This window comes from Vigna radiata, chromosome 6 (assembly GCF_000741045.1).
Source record: "Vigna radiata var. radiata cultivar VC1973A chromosome 6, Vradiata_ver6, whole genome shotgun sequence".
NCBI lineage: Eukaryota > Viridiplantae > Streptophyta > Magnoliopsida > Fabales > Fabaceae > Vigna > Vigna radiata.
The window spans coordinates 7,501,748-7,520,229 of NC_028356.1; the positions used below are offsets into that span (position 1 = coordinate 7,501,748).

Sequence of the window (18,482 nt, forward strand, 5' to 3'; positions counted from 1 at the left end):
TTCAATCTTATTAATTATGAATAGAATGTTCACCTTTATTTCTTAAATACTTGAATTTCACCTTTTTGCAAAATTGGTTTAATAAAATCTTATCGTGAATTCTTTACACAATCTAATAATGATATTTTAGTTCAATCTATATAAGAAAATAAAATTTTAAGAAAATAAATTTATTTCATATATCTTTTTAGTTATTAGTTTTTTTTTTCTGTTCTTAAGGTTCTTTTTCTGTTTCATAATAAATTAGAGAAATCTTCTATTTTTGTTATCATTTATCCATAACAATGAATATTATTTTTTATAAATGTTCAACTTTCTTACAATACGAAAATTAAATTCACACTTGAATAAAATTTTATCATGAAAAAAATCTTGAGTTATAATATTTAGTCATAGTTAATTTTTGTTGTTGTGAATGTAGATATTAAAATTAGTAAGCACTGAGTTACGTTCAATTTTTTTTTTGTGAGTCTTTATTTTACTCTTTCTATTTAATCTCTAAGCGGGTTTTTTGTTGTTGTATATTGAATATTAAATTTTTATACAGATGAGTTTCAATTATTTAATTTTTTTGTTAATTTGATATAATTATCATCTTACCCTCCATCTTATTTACTTGTGTGAATGTTAAGAAATGTTAGGTTCTATTTTTAATATAAAATAATATTATAATTAATGTAAAATATGAGTAAATTGTATTGTTTTGAAACGGTGTTGGATAACAAGGATAATTTCATCAACTAGTACAAAAGTCATATTTTATGACGTACAAAAATGAACTATGACGTACATAGTTTTGTACGTTATAATAGGTCTACAAATTTTAATGACGTAGCAACAATTTACGTTATCTGAACATATTATGACACTGTTTCTAAAAGAAATAATTCTAATGAATGTGAACATAGATAATTTTACTCAATATCAATTCGAAATAATTTTCTCCAATATTCATATAAAAAAAATGGAATGAATTTAGAAACAGTGTCATAATATGTTCAGATAACGTAAATTTTTGCTACGTCATAAAATATGTAGACTTATTATAACGTACAAAACTATGTACGTCATAGTTCGTTTTTGTACGTCATAAAATATGATTTTTGTACTAGTAAATATTAAGGTTAATTTTCATTCAAACAAAACTTAATATTGATTCTAAAACTATTGATCAAAATTGTTGGATAAAGAAAATAACAAAAGATTAAACATTATAATAGAATCAGTTTAGTCAGATTACTGTTTTTAACACAGTAATCATTATTTTTGTTAGCTAGCTCTCCTCATTTACGCTTCCTGTTTTACTTTTATGATTTCAGTTTTGTTTGTTAAGGAACTCTATAGAGTTACTCCTTTCTTATTTTTCTCTTGTAACACAAGACATACAGTAATACAACACAGTTTTGTCTATCTTCTACGAAATGCTTCAAACACTAACCTCTGACCCACGCTCCTCTTGATCTTCTCTCCTTCTACTTTGCTTCTTCATCGCCTGAAGGAAACAGACCCTTGATGTTCGCCTGCAGAGACGCCATGGAGTCGTTTCGGAGCTTTCCTTCTTTTCACTTGCGCTTCTTGGTCTCATCTCTCACCTACCTCTCTGACACAAGAAGTTTCTCGTGCAAGCTTTACAGACTTTTGCTTTCTTTATTTTGTTTTGGGTTTGGAAACAGTATTGGGCCAGTCTTACGTATTTGGGCCACTTCTATTACATGGATCGATAAAGAGAATAATACTAGAATGTTTTGTTAAATTAAATAGTATAANAGAGATAGGTAAGAAGAGAACAAGAAAAATAAAAGGAAAAGTAGTGTTGGACTTTGACTTTTGAGTCACCACATTCCTCTGAAACATTAAAAACTCCATCAGCTAGTGAAATCCCCCTCCAACCATGCTTGCGGCATTCGCCTCAACAACTGGTTTTGGAGTTGGGAGCAACACAATCGCCATTATAGCACTCAACGCCGCCGCCGCCGCCCCCACCATGAAAGCCGACAAGTTGCCACCACCAAACAAATTATTCCAAGAACCACTCAATGCAGACACCACGGTCTGTACATTCAAATGTGTAAATACATACATACTCAAATAATTCACTAATTACTAGTACAAAAATCATATTTTATGACGTCAAAAAACGAACTATGACGTACATAGTTTTGTACGTTATAACAGGTCGACATATTTTATGACGTAGCAAAAATTTACGTTATCTGAACATATTATGACACTGTTGCTAAAAGAAATAATTCTAATGAATGTGAATATAGATAATTTTACTCAATATCAATTCGAAATAATTTTCTCCAATATTCATATAAAAAAAATGGATGGACTGAATTTAGAAACAGTGTCATGATATGTTCAGATAACGTAAATTTTTGCTACGTCATAAAATATGTAGACTTATTATAACGTACAAAATTATGTACGTCATAGTTCGTTTTTGTACATCATAAAATATGATTTTTGTATTAGTAATGATGAAGAGAACAATTCTTTAATAATTGTAGGTGATGACATACAGGAGAACATAACAATTATCCAATACATTTTCAATGAGATAATAAAAATCATTCATCACTTCACATTAATTATAATATCATTATTTTATTAATCACAAGATCTAATATTTCTTAACACATGGAGACAAATATGATTACGATATAATATAACATGAAAGAATATTAGTTTAAAAGTGTGAATCTAAATTTTACCTGGAATAAAAATAAAAAAATTAATGTAAAGAAAAAAGAGTTATAAACTCTTTATCTTAATATTTTAGGTTAAAGTTAATATTAATTTATTTTGTAAATAAAAATTTGTAACAAAATTCTTAGAAGTTATTAAGAAAATATACTACAGCAGATATGATGGTTTGTACTATAATCATTGTTATATACTTTATTAACTACGGTTATGGTCAAACCCATTGTGGTTTATTAAATCTAATTTTTTTTTTAAATTGTATATAAATTATAGTGCATTAACAGTTGTGGTTTTGTAAATATATATATTTTTTAAAACTTTAGATTCTATATAACGAGGAGTTTGAAAACCGTCATGGTTTTTATGAAAACTGACGATGGCTAGATTAATCGTTATTGATTTGTCCAAACTTTCAACGATGGTCACATCAACCACAAATTGAAAGTGGTGGTAAAAAAGTCTCCACCATTAAAAGTCGTTAAAAATGAAGATAAAATGAAGTATATTTACAAACGAAAATGTTTCTTTAACACTCTTATTTGACACCGGTCAGGTGTCAAATTTTTATTAACTTTTTTCTTTTAAATGAAAATAGGTTTTTTAAAAATTGACAAGGGTAGAATAGAAATTCTAAGAATATAAAATTTCGTTTGACGGTTTCTTTTCCTTCTCTTTCACTTTGTTTCTGAAGCTTCTTGTCTCCCATCCTCACTTCAATCAACATTCCCAACTTGGGTGGTTCCCCCTACATCATGGGAGACCTAGAACCTTAACTTCAAGTCTCTCCTCACTCAAGAACCTAAAAATACAATTTAATTGGATTTGGTTAAAAAGACACTATGGTCCCCTATGTTATCACTGGTGGCTCCTTCAGTTCAACAGGATGTCCAAATGCTTGTTCAAGCTCGCGTAATGGTTTACAGCTTGCTTGTAAACGATTACAGGGCACATTTTCACAACATACATAGCACATCCTCACTTCAATTAACATTCTGAACTTGGGTGGTCCCCCCTACATCATGGGGGACCTAAAACCTTAACTTCAAGCCTCTCCTCACTCAAGAACCTAAAAAAACAATTTAAACCATTGGATTTGGTTAAAAAGACATTGTGGTCCTTTGTGTTACCACTAGTGGCTCCTTCTGTTCAACAGGATGTCCAAATTCATGTTCAGGCTCGCGTAATCGTTTACAGCTTGCTTGTAAACGATTACATGGCACATTTTCACAATAGAGGTACCAGAACTGCAGCTGTGGTCCCCTATGTTTTAACAGGTGGCTCTTTCTGTTAAACAGGTTGTCCATAATCTTAGTAAGATTCGCATAATCGTTTACAAGGCCATTGCAAACGATTACATTGCACAATTTACCCCCATTATCTTCTCCAATTCACCTATATTCATCAAAGCACAACCATTACTTCATTTTTTCTCACAATCATTATCACTTGCAAATCAAAATATACACTTCAATAAAAGACACAATAAATTTGTAATTATGAATTAAATAAATTGATTCAACCAAACATGAATGTTCTATTATATTGAACCAAATATGTTAAATTATAATGTCATGTTCTTGTCCTAAGACTCAAGTCTAATACAATAATTACTCATTTTTCTTTCTAACTACTACATTTGCGGTGTATGGTGTCCTAAGTGCTTGACTCTTATAATGCCTTCTTGAACAAATCCTAACATACGTCTTCAACTGTGATTGGTTGCTGGACATTCCACCCGGTGCATTTGGCGACATAACACCTTCTTCAGTGTTGAACATTCCACCCGTTTCCTCGTTCGACATTCCACCAGGGGAAACAAATACATTCTTACTGTTAGTGAATGCTTGTCGACGTCCAACACTTTGTACACCATTATCTGTAGCTCCTCTGTCAACCGTTCGTTCAGAGTGCACACATACATGGTTGAAAATGAATGACGAACGGTCAACTGCCCAAACAAAATAACTCAAATGAAAACACCAAAACAAATAACAAAAAACTATAAGGGGTCGAAGAAACAACAAGAACCCCCCAAACGTAAAACCCAATACCCAAACCTAAAACAAAAATGGTATGAGAAGGCATTTACCTTCGTCCAACGAAGGTCAAGTCCGGAACTTCCCATATCAGCAAAACGCCGACAACGGGAGAACGAGAGAACGCAATGGAGAGGATGAAAACGCTGGGAGAACGACAACACCAAAGGGAGAGGACGAACGAAGAGAACAGAGAGAGAACGAAAGGAGACGTCGGAGAGAAAACGAAGTCTGCAACACAAAAGGTTATGAAACTGGCCAAGGGTACAATTGGAAGCAAAAAATTCTGAAACCCTTTTCATTTCGCAGGCCAAAATTTAAAAAAAAAAAAATCAACCAATTGGAACTTGACACCTATCAATGTCAAATGTGTGTCAAAAATTGGATGTCAAAATAACGGAACCCATTTACAAATTCGTTTTACCACAAAACTGTTAGAAATTTCCACACAAATACATTTACACAGTTCAAAATCAACTAGAAATAGTTCAAAATTTTTAAAAATCTTAAAAATTGTAACAAATAACTAATTAATATATATAAAAGTATTGTATACTAACTCTAACTACTCTATATTCTTATATTTAAATAGAAAATACTTTGGCATGCTTGTTAAATATAAACTAATGTTTTTGAATCTATTAGACTTGAGTATTTGAAATTCTGCAAAAGTTAGTTGAAGTTAAAATTATTAATATATATGAAAGTTAACAGTGAGTTATATATGACATATTATCTCATATTTATCAATTTTATTATCAACTTGAATAATGGTTGTAATCTGTTGCATGATTTAATAGTCACACTCATAGCTTCTAATTTATTTATTACACTATATTCATGGTAAAATTATTTAGATAAATTAAATGATAATAAAAAAAGTAAATGAATGACATAATATAAATACTTAGAAGGAAATCTATGTGACATTTTTAGTATTGATAGTTGATTTACTACTCAATATACTAAAATGCAGACAAATTCTTCATGATTTGTTCTTTAAAATAAGTCATGAAAGTTTTGCTATGCTCCATCAACACCCATATCTCTTATTGTCTTGGGTTTTTATCTTTGACAATGTCCTTGTGTCTAGTTAGATATGGTATGGCTTCCTTTATGTTATTTAATATGTATAAATTTGTTTGCAAAACCTTTTTTCTAGATTTACTTTTCACATGTACACCTCTTGAAGACTTTTTCATTGTTCTACAGGATTGCCAAAACATACACTCCTATATAACTTGTTTTTGACATGTATTCCGAACAAAACTCAATAGCTTCTTATGCAATGTATCTTTCAACAATATAAGCTTTTGAATAACATTGATTTCAGATATCCCTTCAAAATCTTCATATATCATTCCACTGGATACATCCATTGTAGATAATAATATGATTTCTATTACAAGATGAACAATCAAATACACCATGATGTCAAAAAACAAAGGAGGAATAAATATCTCTAGTCGACACAAAAAACAATCACAATCTCTTTTTGAAGTTCATCCATCTTTTGAGGGTCAATAACTTTGCTACGTATGGAATTGAAAAATAAGCACAATTGAGTTATAGTAAGCCTCATACTTTTTGGCAAGATTCCACGTATGGCCACGGATGATAACTATAGAATTAAAAGATGAGAGTCATGACTCTTAAAGTTGATTAGCTTCAAATCTTGTATAGATAAATGACTATTTACATTTGAAGAGTACCCTTATGGTACCTTTACTCCTTTAAAACATCAACAAAAACTTGTTCTCTCATTTTTAGACAAAGTGTAACATGCTATAGGAAAATAAGTTCGCTTACCAACTTCTTTTGGTGTTAACTCTTATCATATATTCATTTCAATCATATCTAAATGAGCATTACACCATCCTTCATATTCCTTTTATATTTAGAAGTGTTCTAACTAAACTATCACACACATTCTTTTCAACATGTTTGATATTTATACATTGTCGCTCATCTAACTTGCACCAATATGAAAAATAAAAAAATATTGACCTTTTCTTCTATATGTTAGTCACAATTGCCTTTTTTTCTCTAAAATCTACATGAAGACCTTTCACCTTCTCATAAATCTGAACACTAGTTAATGGAATTGGATAAATGTCATGTTCTTGGTGTCCCTTAAAGGCCTTTTTCAATCTACGATATGGATGAAATGGATTTAGAATATGATGTCGAAGATATATTGTTTTCCTCCCATGTTTTAACTGCTCATATGATGTGTTTTCTTCACAAATTAGACATGCTCTACGACCTTTCACACTATAACATGACATGTTTCTATATGCAATAACATTATATGCATCTGAAAAGAATCATTGGCAAAAACATCAAAGACCTCAACTCCATCATCTTATAACAACTTCAAGTCATCAATCAATGGACTAATATAAACATCTATATCATTTCATGATTATTGTGAACTAGAAATCATCATTGATAACATCACATACTTTCTCTTCATACTCGAAACTGGAGGTAAATTATAAATCACTAACAAAACAGGTCAAGAACTACGATTGGAACTTAAATTTTCATAAGGATTCATTTTAGAAAAGAAAACACATGAGAAGAATTTCACCAAATATACTTTGATACTGATTAAGATTAAATTATTTTAGAGGTAATTTATTTAAAACATCTTTAAATTATTTTATATTTTCATGAATTATTAACTTAATTTATTAATTATATAATTAATAGATAAAATATTTGATTAAGAAAGGTCCAAGGCTATAGAAAGGTCCAAGGTTGTTCTTCATGTTGTGGTTCGTTCAAAGTCGTGCGGGGAGGTTACATGTAAAAGATACTCTGATGCCAAAGTCAATAATGATTCGATTGTGTTAGTAGTTAATGCGAATTAAATGTCATCTCCTACCTCTTTAACTCAAACATGGGTTGTTATAGTTTTGTAAAACTATTATGCAGAGGTAGGTAATATGCAGAGAGGGAGAAAGCTTGAGAAAGTGAGACAATTTTCTCGTTAAACAAAGAATGAATACAATCAGTGTGTATAAACTGAAAAAGACAGTTGTGTAATTCAGAATAATATCAACATGGGTGAGCGGTGGCAGAGGTGGTCTATCGCGAACACGAACCGGTTCGGCAATCAAAGGTATTATACATGAGACCTTCTTAGCTAACTCAACCCTGCTTAGATCCTATCATGCATGAGACCTCAACTCTAAAATTTTGAAGAATGTATTTTTCATTACTCATTGACCCGAAATTGTATTAGTTGATGTCAATCATTCTTCCCAATCAATTTCTTTTACTGTAAGTGGTTATAAGTTATTGTGTCATGATCATGAAACATATTTCTTCTTCCAAGCTTCTTTTCACTTCACCCTGATGTAGAAAACTTTTGTGCTCTCTGATAATTTGTGCTAGTCACAGTGGTTTGAACCCTACTTGCTAATAGATTGATTAAGAAAGGTCCAAGTCTATAAAAAGATCCAAGGTTGTTCTTCATGTCGCCGTTCGTTCAAAGTCGTGCGGGGAGGTTACATGTAGAAGGTACTCCGAAGCCAAAGTCAATAATGATTCAGTTGTGTTAGCAGCTAATGCGTATTAAATACCATCACCTACCTCTTTAACTCAAACATTTATTTATAGATAAAAAATGATATTGAATTGTCTTATTTGCATTAATCATATGTATGTCCTCAATCAGCTAATAAACCAATTTCTCTGCTAATTACAACTCAATTCAAAATTTGTGAAGTTCGATTCAAAATTTATGCAGTAAAAAACATGTTAAAGTATATAACAATTTATTTCATATTATAGGTGGTAGTGACAGAGGCGGTCTTTCATGCACAAACCCGACAATCAATCAATCTTAGAGTTGAAGATAAAAGAAAAATTGAATCATACATTATACATTACGTGTATAAATGCATCTATATAGAAAGAAAAATTGTGTCAGCTTAGTACGGTTACTACCAACGTCTAAATCACAATGACTACCACTAGAATACTTTATCACCATGCAATTCAACAGTGAAGAAATAATCAGTAAAGGGGTGCATTCAGGATTTACAGAAATATAAAGGGTAAAAAAGTTCAATAAGAGGTGTAGGATGATATTGGGAACTGCAGGGAGGAGCTCTCATAGAAGGAATACCTTCCTTTAGTACAGGAAAGAGAGTAAGGAAAAGACGAGGGAGAACCTTCCTCCTCAACCAGGTCCTCAGCCACCTCCAAAACGAATTCCTCCGCCAATTGCAATGCTGGAGTCGGAGCCAGAGCCGGTGCCGGAACACGTGCTAAAATCCTCGAAAATATTAGCCAAACCACGTAGACGACGATCACAACCGTTACTCCCACTAGTATCCATCCAAGGAAAATGGTACGGTGGCTGAATTCTGGGTGCCTGAAGTGGAAGGAAGGTAGAGGTGGTTGTGACAAAAGCAGCATTGACGGCATTATGGGAGACCGAGGAGGCATTATGGGAGGCGGTGATGATATTCAGATGAAGTTAACTTGTTGATAAAGAATGCTATGAGATAATTTATTTAAAACATATTTAAATTATTTTATATTTTCATGAATTATTAACTTAATTTATTAATTATATAATTAATAGATAAAATATTTGATTAAGAAAGGTACAAGTCTATAGAAAGGTCCAAGGTTGTTATTCATGTCGCCGTTCGTTCAAAGTCGTGCGGGGAGGTTACATGTAGAAGGTACTCCGAAGCCAAAGTCAGTAATGATTCAGTTGAGTTAGCAGCTAATGCGAATTAAATTTCATCACATAACTCTTTAACTCAAACATTTATTTAAAAATAGAAAATGATATTGAATTGTTTTATTTGCATTGATCATATGTATGTCCTCAATCAACTAATAAACCAATTTCTTTGCTAATTGCAACTCAATTCAGAATTTATGAAGTTCAATTCAAAATTTATGCAATAAAAAACATGTTAAAGTACATAACAATTTATTTCATATTATAACCAGCAATGACAGAGGCGGTCTTTCGTGCACAAACCCAGCAATCAATGAATCTTAGAGTTGAAGATAAAAGAAAAATTGAATCATACATTATACATTACGTGTATAAATGCATCTATATAGAAAGAAAAATTGTGTCAGCTTATCCTTCTCAACTTTGCCTTAATTATACTATTGGTACCTAATTTATCTTCACACACTTGATACCACTTCATACTTAAAATTGCCTTGACGTTAGCTAGTGTGATGTGAGACCTTGAAAAGTCTACTTTACCATTTGTGTTCAAAATGAAAAAACAAATATATTTAGGGTCTATTTACATGATGCCTTGTTTAATGGTAAACAGAAGAAGGTGGGTGATGTGTTACAATGCTTTTTAAGAGAAAATATATGACAAATTATGAATATATGGGGAACATTTACTATTGTGTGTGCTTACTACATTGATGGTAATAACTCTATTAATTTAATATAGTCACACAAAAATAAGTAAATCTTGTTGCTTCAGTTTATCGTGGTGTGAATGTAAGGTGTAGTGTTACTGATCTGATCTGAAGGAAGCAAAATATTGTTCGAAAGGCAAAGATTGTTATGTGAGTATTATGTTTAAGACTATTTGATTAAGAAAGGTCCAAGTCTATAGAAAGGTCCAAGGTTGTTCTTCATGTCATCGTTCGTTCAAAGTCGTGCGGGGAGGTTACATGTAGAAGGTACTCCGAAGCCAAAGTCAGTAATGATTCGGTTGTGTTAGCAGCTAATGCGAATTAAATGTCATCACATACCTCTTCACTACAAGAAAAATGATATTTATCTACCGATATTTATATACGGATTTTGATCCGTAGATAACACATGTATTACATACAGATTTTATATACGGATTTCTAAAAAAAATTATATACAGATTTTACATACGGATTTTATATACGGATATTTTCGTATATAATCTAGAAAAACATTATTTACTAATATTATATACGGATTTTAAAAATTAATTATTAAAAATTATTAAAAAATAAAAATAAAAACTCACATTTTATTAGTTATTAAAATAGAAACTAAAAATTTTCTATCAAGCCTTAAACCGTATCACTCATTCACATATTCAAAATTGGTTTCTCTCACTCAAACCATCGTAACCCTAGCCTCCATCTCTTCTCCGCGTTGGCCTATCCCAGAAACCTAGTCTTCACGATCTGTTCCTTCTCCCTCAAAATCAATCTCTTTCAATCAAACCCTCATAACCCTAGCCTTCACTGTGCACGTCTTCTTTTAGGAAAACAATTCTTTCGATTCTTTGCGCTTAGGAGCTCGGAGAGTGTTGAATTTGTCGAAGATGTCGCGGTTTCCGTTCTTCAACCGGTCGAACACGATTCATTCTGAGCACTCGCAGAAACCTTACCTTCCTCAAAGCCAGCAGAGTCTGGACCGGTCCGGTTCGTTGAATCGGTTCTACAGATCCACCGAGTTGGCAAAAACCTCAATCCGCGGGAAATGGTGTGGAAGCTCTGTACCTTGTTCGAATCCTCCTCGAAGAAGGCTCCAGAATCGGAGTCCCAATCGGAATCAAAAGCATGTTGGGACTCGAGCACGACGATGACGACGCCGTTTCGGTTGTCCGAGACAAAGGAGCGAATCGTGGTGTATTTAACGAGCCTGCACGGGGTTCGGTGAACGTTCGAGGACTGCAACGCGGTGCACATGATCCTGAAGGGGTTTAGGGTTTGGGTGGACGAGAGGGACGTGTCGATGGACCTAGCTTACAGGGAGGAGCTACAGCGCGCGTTAGGCGAGAGCCATGTGGTGCTGCCTCAGGTTTTCGTGCAAGGAAAGTACGTGGGTGGCGCTAAGGTGATCAAGCACTTGTTCGAGACTGTCAATTGAGAAATAACCATTGATTAGGGAATTATCTCAAGCTTTAGTTTAGGCGTAATGAAGTCACAATTTATGAACATATGATACTGTCAATTGAGAAATAAGTTGTAACAAGAAATTTCCATAAATTATATTTTTGTCCTGTATTACTGTAATAATTGAATTTTGTTCTGCAGTTATGCCATGTGCTTCAGTACAAGTGTTGTTTTAGAGAAGCTGTTAAGTTCATGGAAGAATGTTCATCATCTTGGTGTTCTGCTTCATCTTTCATGTAAGAACTTTATTCATTCAACCATGGTTTTGTCTAATTTTCTATTAATCAGCTAAAGAAACTTCGTTCTTTCAGGTTGACACACAATTGGTGGCATGCAGCCGTTTGTTACTTAGAGGGTAATGCTCCTACACAAAGAGTGTTAGAGATATATGACAATTATATATGGAAGGAGCTAAACAAAGATGATTCTATGAAGGCAGAGGTATGTGATTTCATAAGCTTTTGTCTTTACCTTTCTTGCTTTCTTCCTTTTCTCATAAGTTCTAATATCTAGGAATTCAGGTTTACTTAAATGCTGCTGGTCTGCTTCTACGGTTGTAAATAGAATTGCTTGGATTTCCCGAGTTCTTCATTAGGCTTGTGAGAATAAGTTGATGGAGAAGATGCAACTCTATATGTGCTTCTTTGTTATTCTTTTCAAGGAGCTAATTTTTAGTTTCTAGCTTGGTACTTGAAAAATGTGGCTTGTATGGGGTTGAGGCTATGACATATTTAAGAATATATATATATGTTCGTATTCTATTTTTCAGTCAAAACCATTACTTGTATAAGAATACAACATTGAAATTGGACTTAGTCTGACAATTATGAAGCTTAACATATCTCAAGAGGACCTCTTGACAATCTAGGCCCACCTCGGGGTCCTATTACATCCAAAACAAATGTAGAAATTTGGATATTTTCCTTCACAATTCTCAAACGCAATCCAATTACAACATACAATCACACTACTAGAAACAAAAAAATAGAAATGATGAGTCTTTATTTATTGAACTCCTATCCAACTTAAGAAGACATCTCCTCGATAATGCACCCCCTCCTCGAGGTCGTTTAATTCCAAAAAGGAATTATAGATGTGCAGACTTTCGAGTTCAATTCATTTTCAATTCATATAATTACACAAGAACACGAAACATTGAAAAAAAAAAATCAAAACATCATAATCATATAACACTCAACAAATAGAAACATCAAGAACGAAAGTATTATTAACGAGAAACAAAAGTACACGAAAATGTATTAAACAAAACGCACAATCGAAGCCATCACGGGCTGTCACCATCATGAGTGTGCTCCAAAAGCAAGGAAACGAAAACCTACTATATAGAAAGTGTTAAAAAACCCTAATCTACAGAGCGTAAAACTATGTATCTAAAAAAATATGTCTAACCCTTATTTACATGGCCGCAACCCCTTTATATAGGGCTAAAGAAAAAAGGAAAATGAAATAGGAAAAAGAAAAAAGAAAACTTCTCCAATACGCTTTGATCTTCTCTTTATCGGACAATTCTCCCTCTCTTCCTCACACTTGAAAACTCTCAGCCCTCCGATCAACATTCGTCACATGCTCGAACTTTATCTTCCCTGGGCTTCTTCCTCTCACATTACTTTTTTCTCTTACGCACATGCTCTAGTCTGAGAGATTCTTTTCTCGTTTTTACTCTCGCTAAAAAAACTCCTAAAATAATTGTATGGTAAATTTAAGCAAAATTGTCCCAAAATAATCTCATATTTGAACTTATGAAGAATCATTTTGAGACTATTTCAAACCTAATCCAACTACTTCAAAAATTTTATAAATTTTAAAAATTAACCATTACAAAAGTTTCATCAAAGAGATCATAAAACAAAATTATATTTACTTTTTTTTAAAACTAATCCAATTGGGTGGATATACTTCTTATTTACTATCATCACACCTGAGGAACTTTTTTAAAAGTGATAAATGGAAACTTAAAAGGCAATAGGGAAAGAAGAAGATGAAACAAACTCTCGTAATGAATTTTAGCTTGAACAGTGAGAATAAAATTAGCGTATCATTAGTTTCTAACTAAAATTAATTTTATAGGGCTTTAATGAACAATAAGTGAATATGAATGGTTTATTTCTGCATTTTTATCTATTTTCCTTCTTTTTTTTTTTCTTTTTCTTATGGCTAAAGATATGAAAAAAAATCATTCATTTTATTTTATTTCATATTTAAATTTTTTTTTTCTAATTTTATAAATTCCTCTTAGGATGAAATTCCCTTAGTATGCAAAATTTGAATTTCCACAAAATCATTTTAAGACTATCCCAAACCTAATATACTACTTCAAAAGTTTCATAAAGTTTAAAAATTAACCATTTTCAAAGTTTCATCAAAGGATTACAAAATTTTTTGTTTTAAAATTCAATTGGTGGATGTACTTATTATCTTACTATCGTCCACTACTTATAATAATAGAGTTAAATTTGTATAAACAATAACTTTGTGTTTGGACAAGAAATATCACAATTTCTATAACATTTAAATGTAAATAATAACTTTATGTTTTTTTTTCAAAGTTCTTAAAGAAATTCATTTTATATTTACAATTTTTTGCTCAATTTGAGTTAAAAGAGATCATTTATAAGACATGAAGTATTATGATTTAGATAAAATTAAGAATTATACTTCCCTCGCTCTTACACATACTCTCAGTCAGATTATTTTAAATTTTATACACTCTCTTTCTTTTTGTCTCTCGCTCAAACGCTCAGCGCCCTCACTCAGGTGTGTTGTTTTCGTTCCCATTTTCTCAGTGCACTCATTCACGCCCACTAACAACTCATGCCTTCTCTCGCTCTCTCTTGCCCTCTCTTTTGCTCTGATTTAATTTGGTTTTCGTTTTCATTAGTGGTTTGATTGTTTTAAGTTTTTCATCGTTGGAGGAGAAACGTTCCATAGTTGTGATTTTGCTTTGCATCTAGTCTATATTTGTGTCAGTATGTTTATGTTTTTTTAAACGAAACAACTGTAGCTAGTTAGATCTTAAGTAGTTAACAGAATTGCATATGGTGTGTGTGCATGACAGAAGCTGCAACATCATTAGAACAACAGTAGTTTGCCACAAAAAATTCAATGAAACAGTAAATCACTGGACTGAAAATTGAGATCTACTAGTCTGCAATTGGATTCTGTTTTTTGACATGACAAATTGTGTTTAACTCTCTGGGTTTCAATCCTCTTTACTCTACTGAATCCGTGTTTTATTTGGTTTCTGTTTGGTGTGATTAAGGTGTGTATAGAGTTTTTAAAGTGCTTTGTTTGCTTGTCTCATGAGTTGTTTTGTCCAAAATTAAATTCAATCTGTTTGGTTTAACTTTTTTCAATTTTATGCCTTTTATTGCTTGTCCTTCTAAAACTTCTTCTGGTTTTGTTTGATCGAGAGGGTGTGAGTGGAGTTACTCCTCCTGCACTTGAGATGTCACCTCAAGAATTAGCCTAAATTGAGAGTAACGTTCAGTCTTTTGAGTAAAATCTTGAGTGAACCTTCCTGCACTTATATTGGCCGAGAGAATGTTACTTTATTCTGTTTTTTTGAATTGTGTGTTTTCTGTGTTGTGGTGTCTTGGTCACTACTTTGGTTTTGTTAAGCATATTTGGGTACTGGCTGGATTCAACTGGATGGTTGTCCGAAGTTGGTGCTGTAAGTGAATTGTTTCGCTTTGAGCCAGCTGCCACGTGAAGCGGTGTTGGTAATGTTAACTAGTGTATAAAGCTGGTAGAAAAAACGTATATTGCTGTTTGAATCGGTGGACATTGAAAACGTATATTGCTGCCCTCTCCACACAGCTGGAACAACAGAAAATAGTTTTGGTTCATGCGCGGTGGCAGCATCCAAACAAATCATCACAGCAGTATACCTCTGGTTCATTCAGTGGCAATAATATTAATTAAGATAATTGTATTATAATAATATAATGAATGATAACGTTTTGGCAAGGGAATCAAATCGTTACAAGTAAGTGTTACTTTCAAGTATATTTTTTCAAGAAACTTGTTTTATTTGTCTAATCTTAATTATTTATCAAAATCAACTTAGATATAATGATGATTGAATTCATAAAGATGAAATTTAATTGAAATAACAATAATTTAAAGATTATGATTGAAAATTGAAAAGAGGGTTATTGGAATTGAGTTTCATTAATTACATTAGAATAAAATTTTGTATAATATATCATTTGTCATTTGCACATTCACATTAAGATATATTCCGTTTAATTTCTTAAAATTGAGTTATAAAGATATATGTTAAATTATTAATTTTTTAATTTATTTAACACATGATTTATATTAAAACCAAGATTGACTAGAAGAATTGATACCATTCTTAGTATTATTTTTTTGGTTGCTTTATTTTATGTTGACCTTCAAGTTTATTTTTTAATACTCAAAAACATTTAGATTACATATTACTTTCATATAATGACCGTAGAAATAAAAACATACGAAGAATATAGATATATTTCATGGGAAAGTTATATAACAATGAGTTTATTATATCCAATTCTAATGAAAGAAATTTAGTCACTTTCAGTCGTCTAAAACATGCATGCTTGATGAAATTCAATGAAGATCGACATCCCTTAAGTTCCTAGAATATTTTCTCTAAAATCTACATGAAGACCTTTCACCTTCTCATAAATTTGAACACCAGTTAATGGAATTGGATAAATGTCATGTTCTTAGTGTCCTTTGAAGGCCTTTTTCAATACATGGATGAAATGGATTTAGAATAAGATGTCGAAATATATTGTTTTCCTCTCATATTTTAACTACTCATATGATGTGTTTTCTTCACAAATTAAATATGTTCTATGACCTTTCACATTATAACTCGATAAGTTTCTATATATAGCAAAAATAGTTGATAATACAAAATAACATTATATGCATTTGAAAAGATTTATTGGCAAAAGCATTAAAAACCTCAACTCTATCATCTTATATCAACTTCAAGTCACCAATCAAAAGACTAATATATTGTGAATTAGAAATCATCATAGATAACATCACATACTTTCTCTTCATACTCAAACCTGGAGGTAAATTATAAATCACTAACAAAACAAGTCATGAATTATGATTGGAACTTAAATTTTATACAACACATTGACAAATTTGTAAATAATTTTAAAATATATTATAAAGGAAGTTCTGTATATACATCTCTTATAATACATGAATGGGATGGAAAATTTTGGTAATATATTATGACTGTTTTGAAAAACAAGTCATAATATCTCTCACATTTCATCTTGTGGAAATCTAATAACTTATTCTTTCTCAGTATGAAGCATCTTCACACAGAAACCCTAACTCTCAGGGACACAGTCAGGTTTCTCGGTTGTAACACTTCGTCACAAGAGCATATTTTTATTCGACATTTCGTCTCTCGCGAGAAACACTCTCATTTCCAAAGATTCACTCGGAGCATCAGAAGCTTCTCATGAGAGAGTTTTTAAGCCGTAAGTCTTCATTTCTCTTCACATACTTTCATCTTTACCTTCGATTCTACTGATTGAAACATCATTTTCTACATTTTCCACCGTTATAATTACATTTTACCGATTATAATCCCTTTCCACCGATTTAACATTGATTTACACTGATCAATCGGTCAGTTTAGGGTTTCTACTCCATCTTAGGGTTTTTCGCATCAAATCCTAAGCATTGATAGTTTTGCTTTTACTGAAGCTTAGCGGCTTGGTTCATTCCAGTTTGTTGTGAAATAGTTATCATAAAATTGAAAGTATTTGAAATGCAGCATTCAGAAGGTATGAAGCAGCTGGGTGGCTGAGGAAAATGGTTGGAGTTGTTGCAGCTAAGGATTTGCCAGCAGAGCCCTCTGAGGAAGAGTTTAGGCTTGGTTTGAGAAGTGGGATGATTCTCTGTAATGTCCTTAATAAGGTTCAACCCGGTGCTGTACCGAAGGTTAGCATGGTCTTAATTTTTTTATACTCGCTTTTAAGTTCTCCATTATTTTCGAATGTAAACTCTGTATTACTCTTAAAGGTTGTGGAGAGTCCTCTTAATTTTGCACTTATTCCTGATAGGGCACCATTATCGGCATATCAGACTTTTGAAAACGTGAGGAACTTTCTGGTGGCTGTGCAAGAAATTGAAATTCCTACCTTTGAGTCATCTGATCTTGAACAAGTATGTACAGTACCACATACATATTTCAGTTTCAAAACTTTGAGTGACAAATGTGTCACGGTGAACTGAATTTTTAATGACACATATAACAACATATAATTCCTTGGCACTTCGCAACACTGAGTACTTGGAAATTGGAAGTTTGATAGTGTTTCGTGTTTGTTTTCTGCTAAATCATTGATTTGTGTTTCAGGGAGGAAAAACAGCCAGGATTGTGAACAGCGTCTTAGCCCTTAAGTCCTATAGTGAATAGAAACATACTGGGAGTAATGGTGTGTGGAAATTTGGTGGAACTGTCAAACCCACAATCTCTGCAAAATCTTTTTGTGAGAAAAAACTCTGAGCCATTTACTAATTCTTTGTCGAGGAACTCATCCATCAATGAAAAATCCACGAATGCTCTCACAACTGATATGGAGTCTAATAAAATAGTTGGTAAGCTTTATTTTTGGCCTTGGCCTGTTCGCTGGATTTGTATAGTTGAACAGAAATAATAACTAAATGAATTTTTGTTTTCATTTTTACACATGCAGTAAAAATGAAAAATAGGTGTTACGGTGTAAATTTACTGGGACCGAAGTACTAACCTTGATGACGTTGTCTTCTATCTTTTGTCTGCTTCTCCTGATTTCCGACCGTACGTCT

At 32.3% G+C, this 18,482-nt stretch overlaps 1 protein-coding gene and 1 pseudogene across 1 annotated transcript in view; both read left to right on the forward strand.

Annotated features, from left to right (window-relative positions):
* The first annotated feature begins 10,814 nt into the window (after window positions 1-10,814).
* Window positions 10,815-12,309, forward strand: LOC106763344 (annotated as a pseudogene).
* A 4,602-nt stretch (window positions 12,310-16,911) lies between these two features.
* Window positions 16,912-18,482, forward strand: part of LOC106763135 (kinesin-like protein KIN-14I) — a 12,805-nt gene continuing 11,234 nt past the window's right edge. The window contains exons 1-5 of the mRNA XM_022782019.1: window positions 16,912-17,146; window positions 17,446-17,612; window positions 17,735-17,837; window positions 18,031-18,272; window positions 18,371-18,386. Of these exons, the coding sequence (XP_022637740.1) occupies window positions 18,107-18,272; window positions 18,371-18,386 (182 nt within the window). The 5' untranslated portion in view covers window positions 16,912-17,146; window positions 17,446-17,612; window positions 17,735-17,837; window positions 18,031-18,106. The remainder of the gene's footprint in view (window positions 17,147-17,445; window positions 17,613-17,734; window positions 17,838-18,030; window positions 18,273-18,370; window positions 18,387-18,482) is intronic.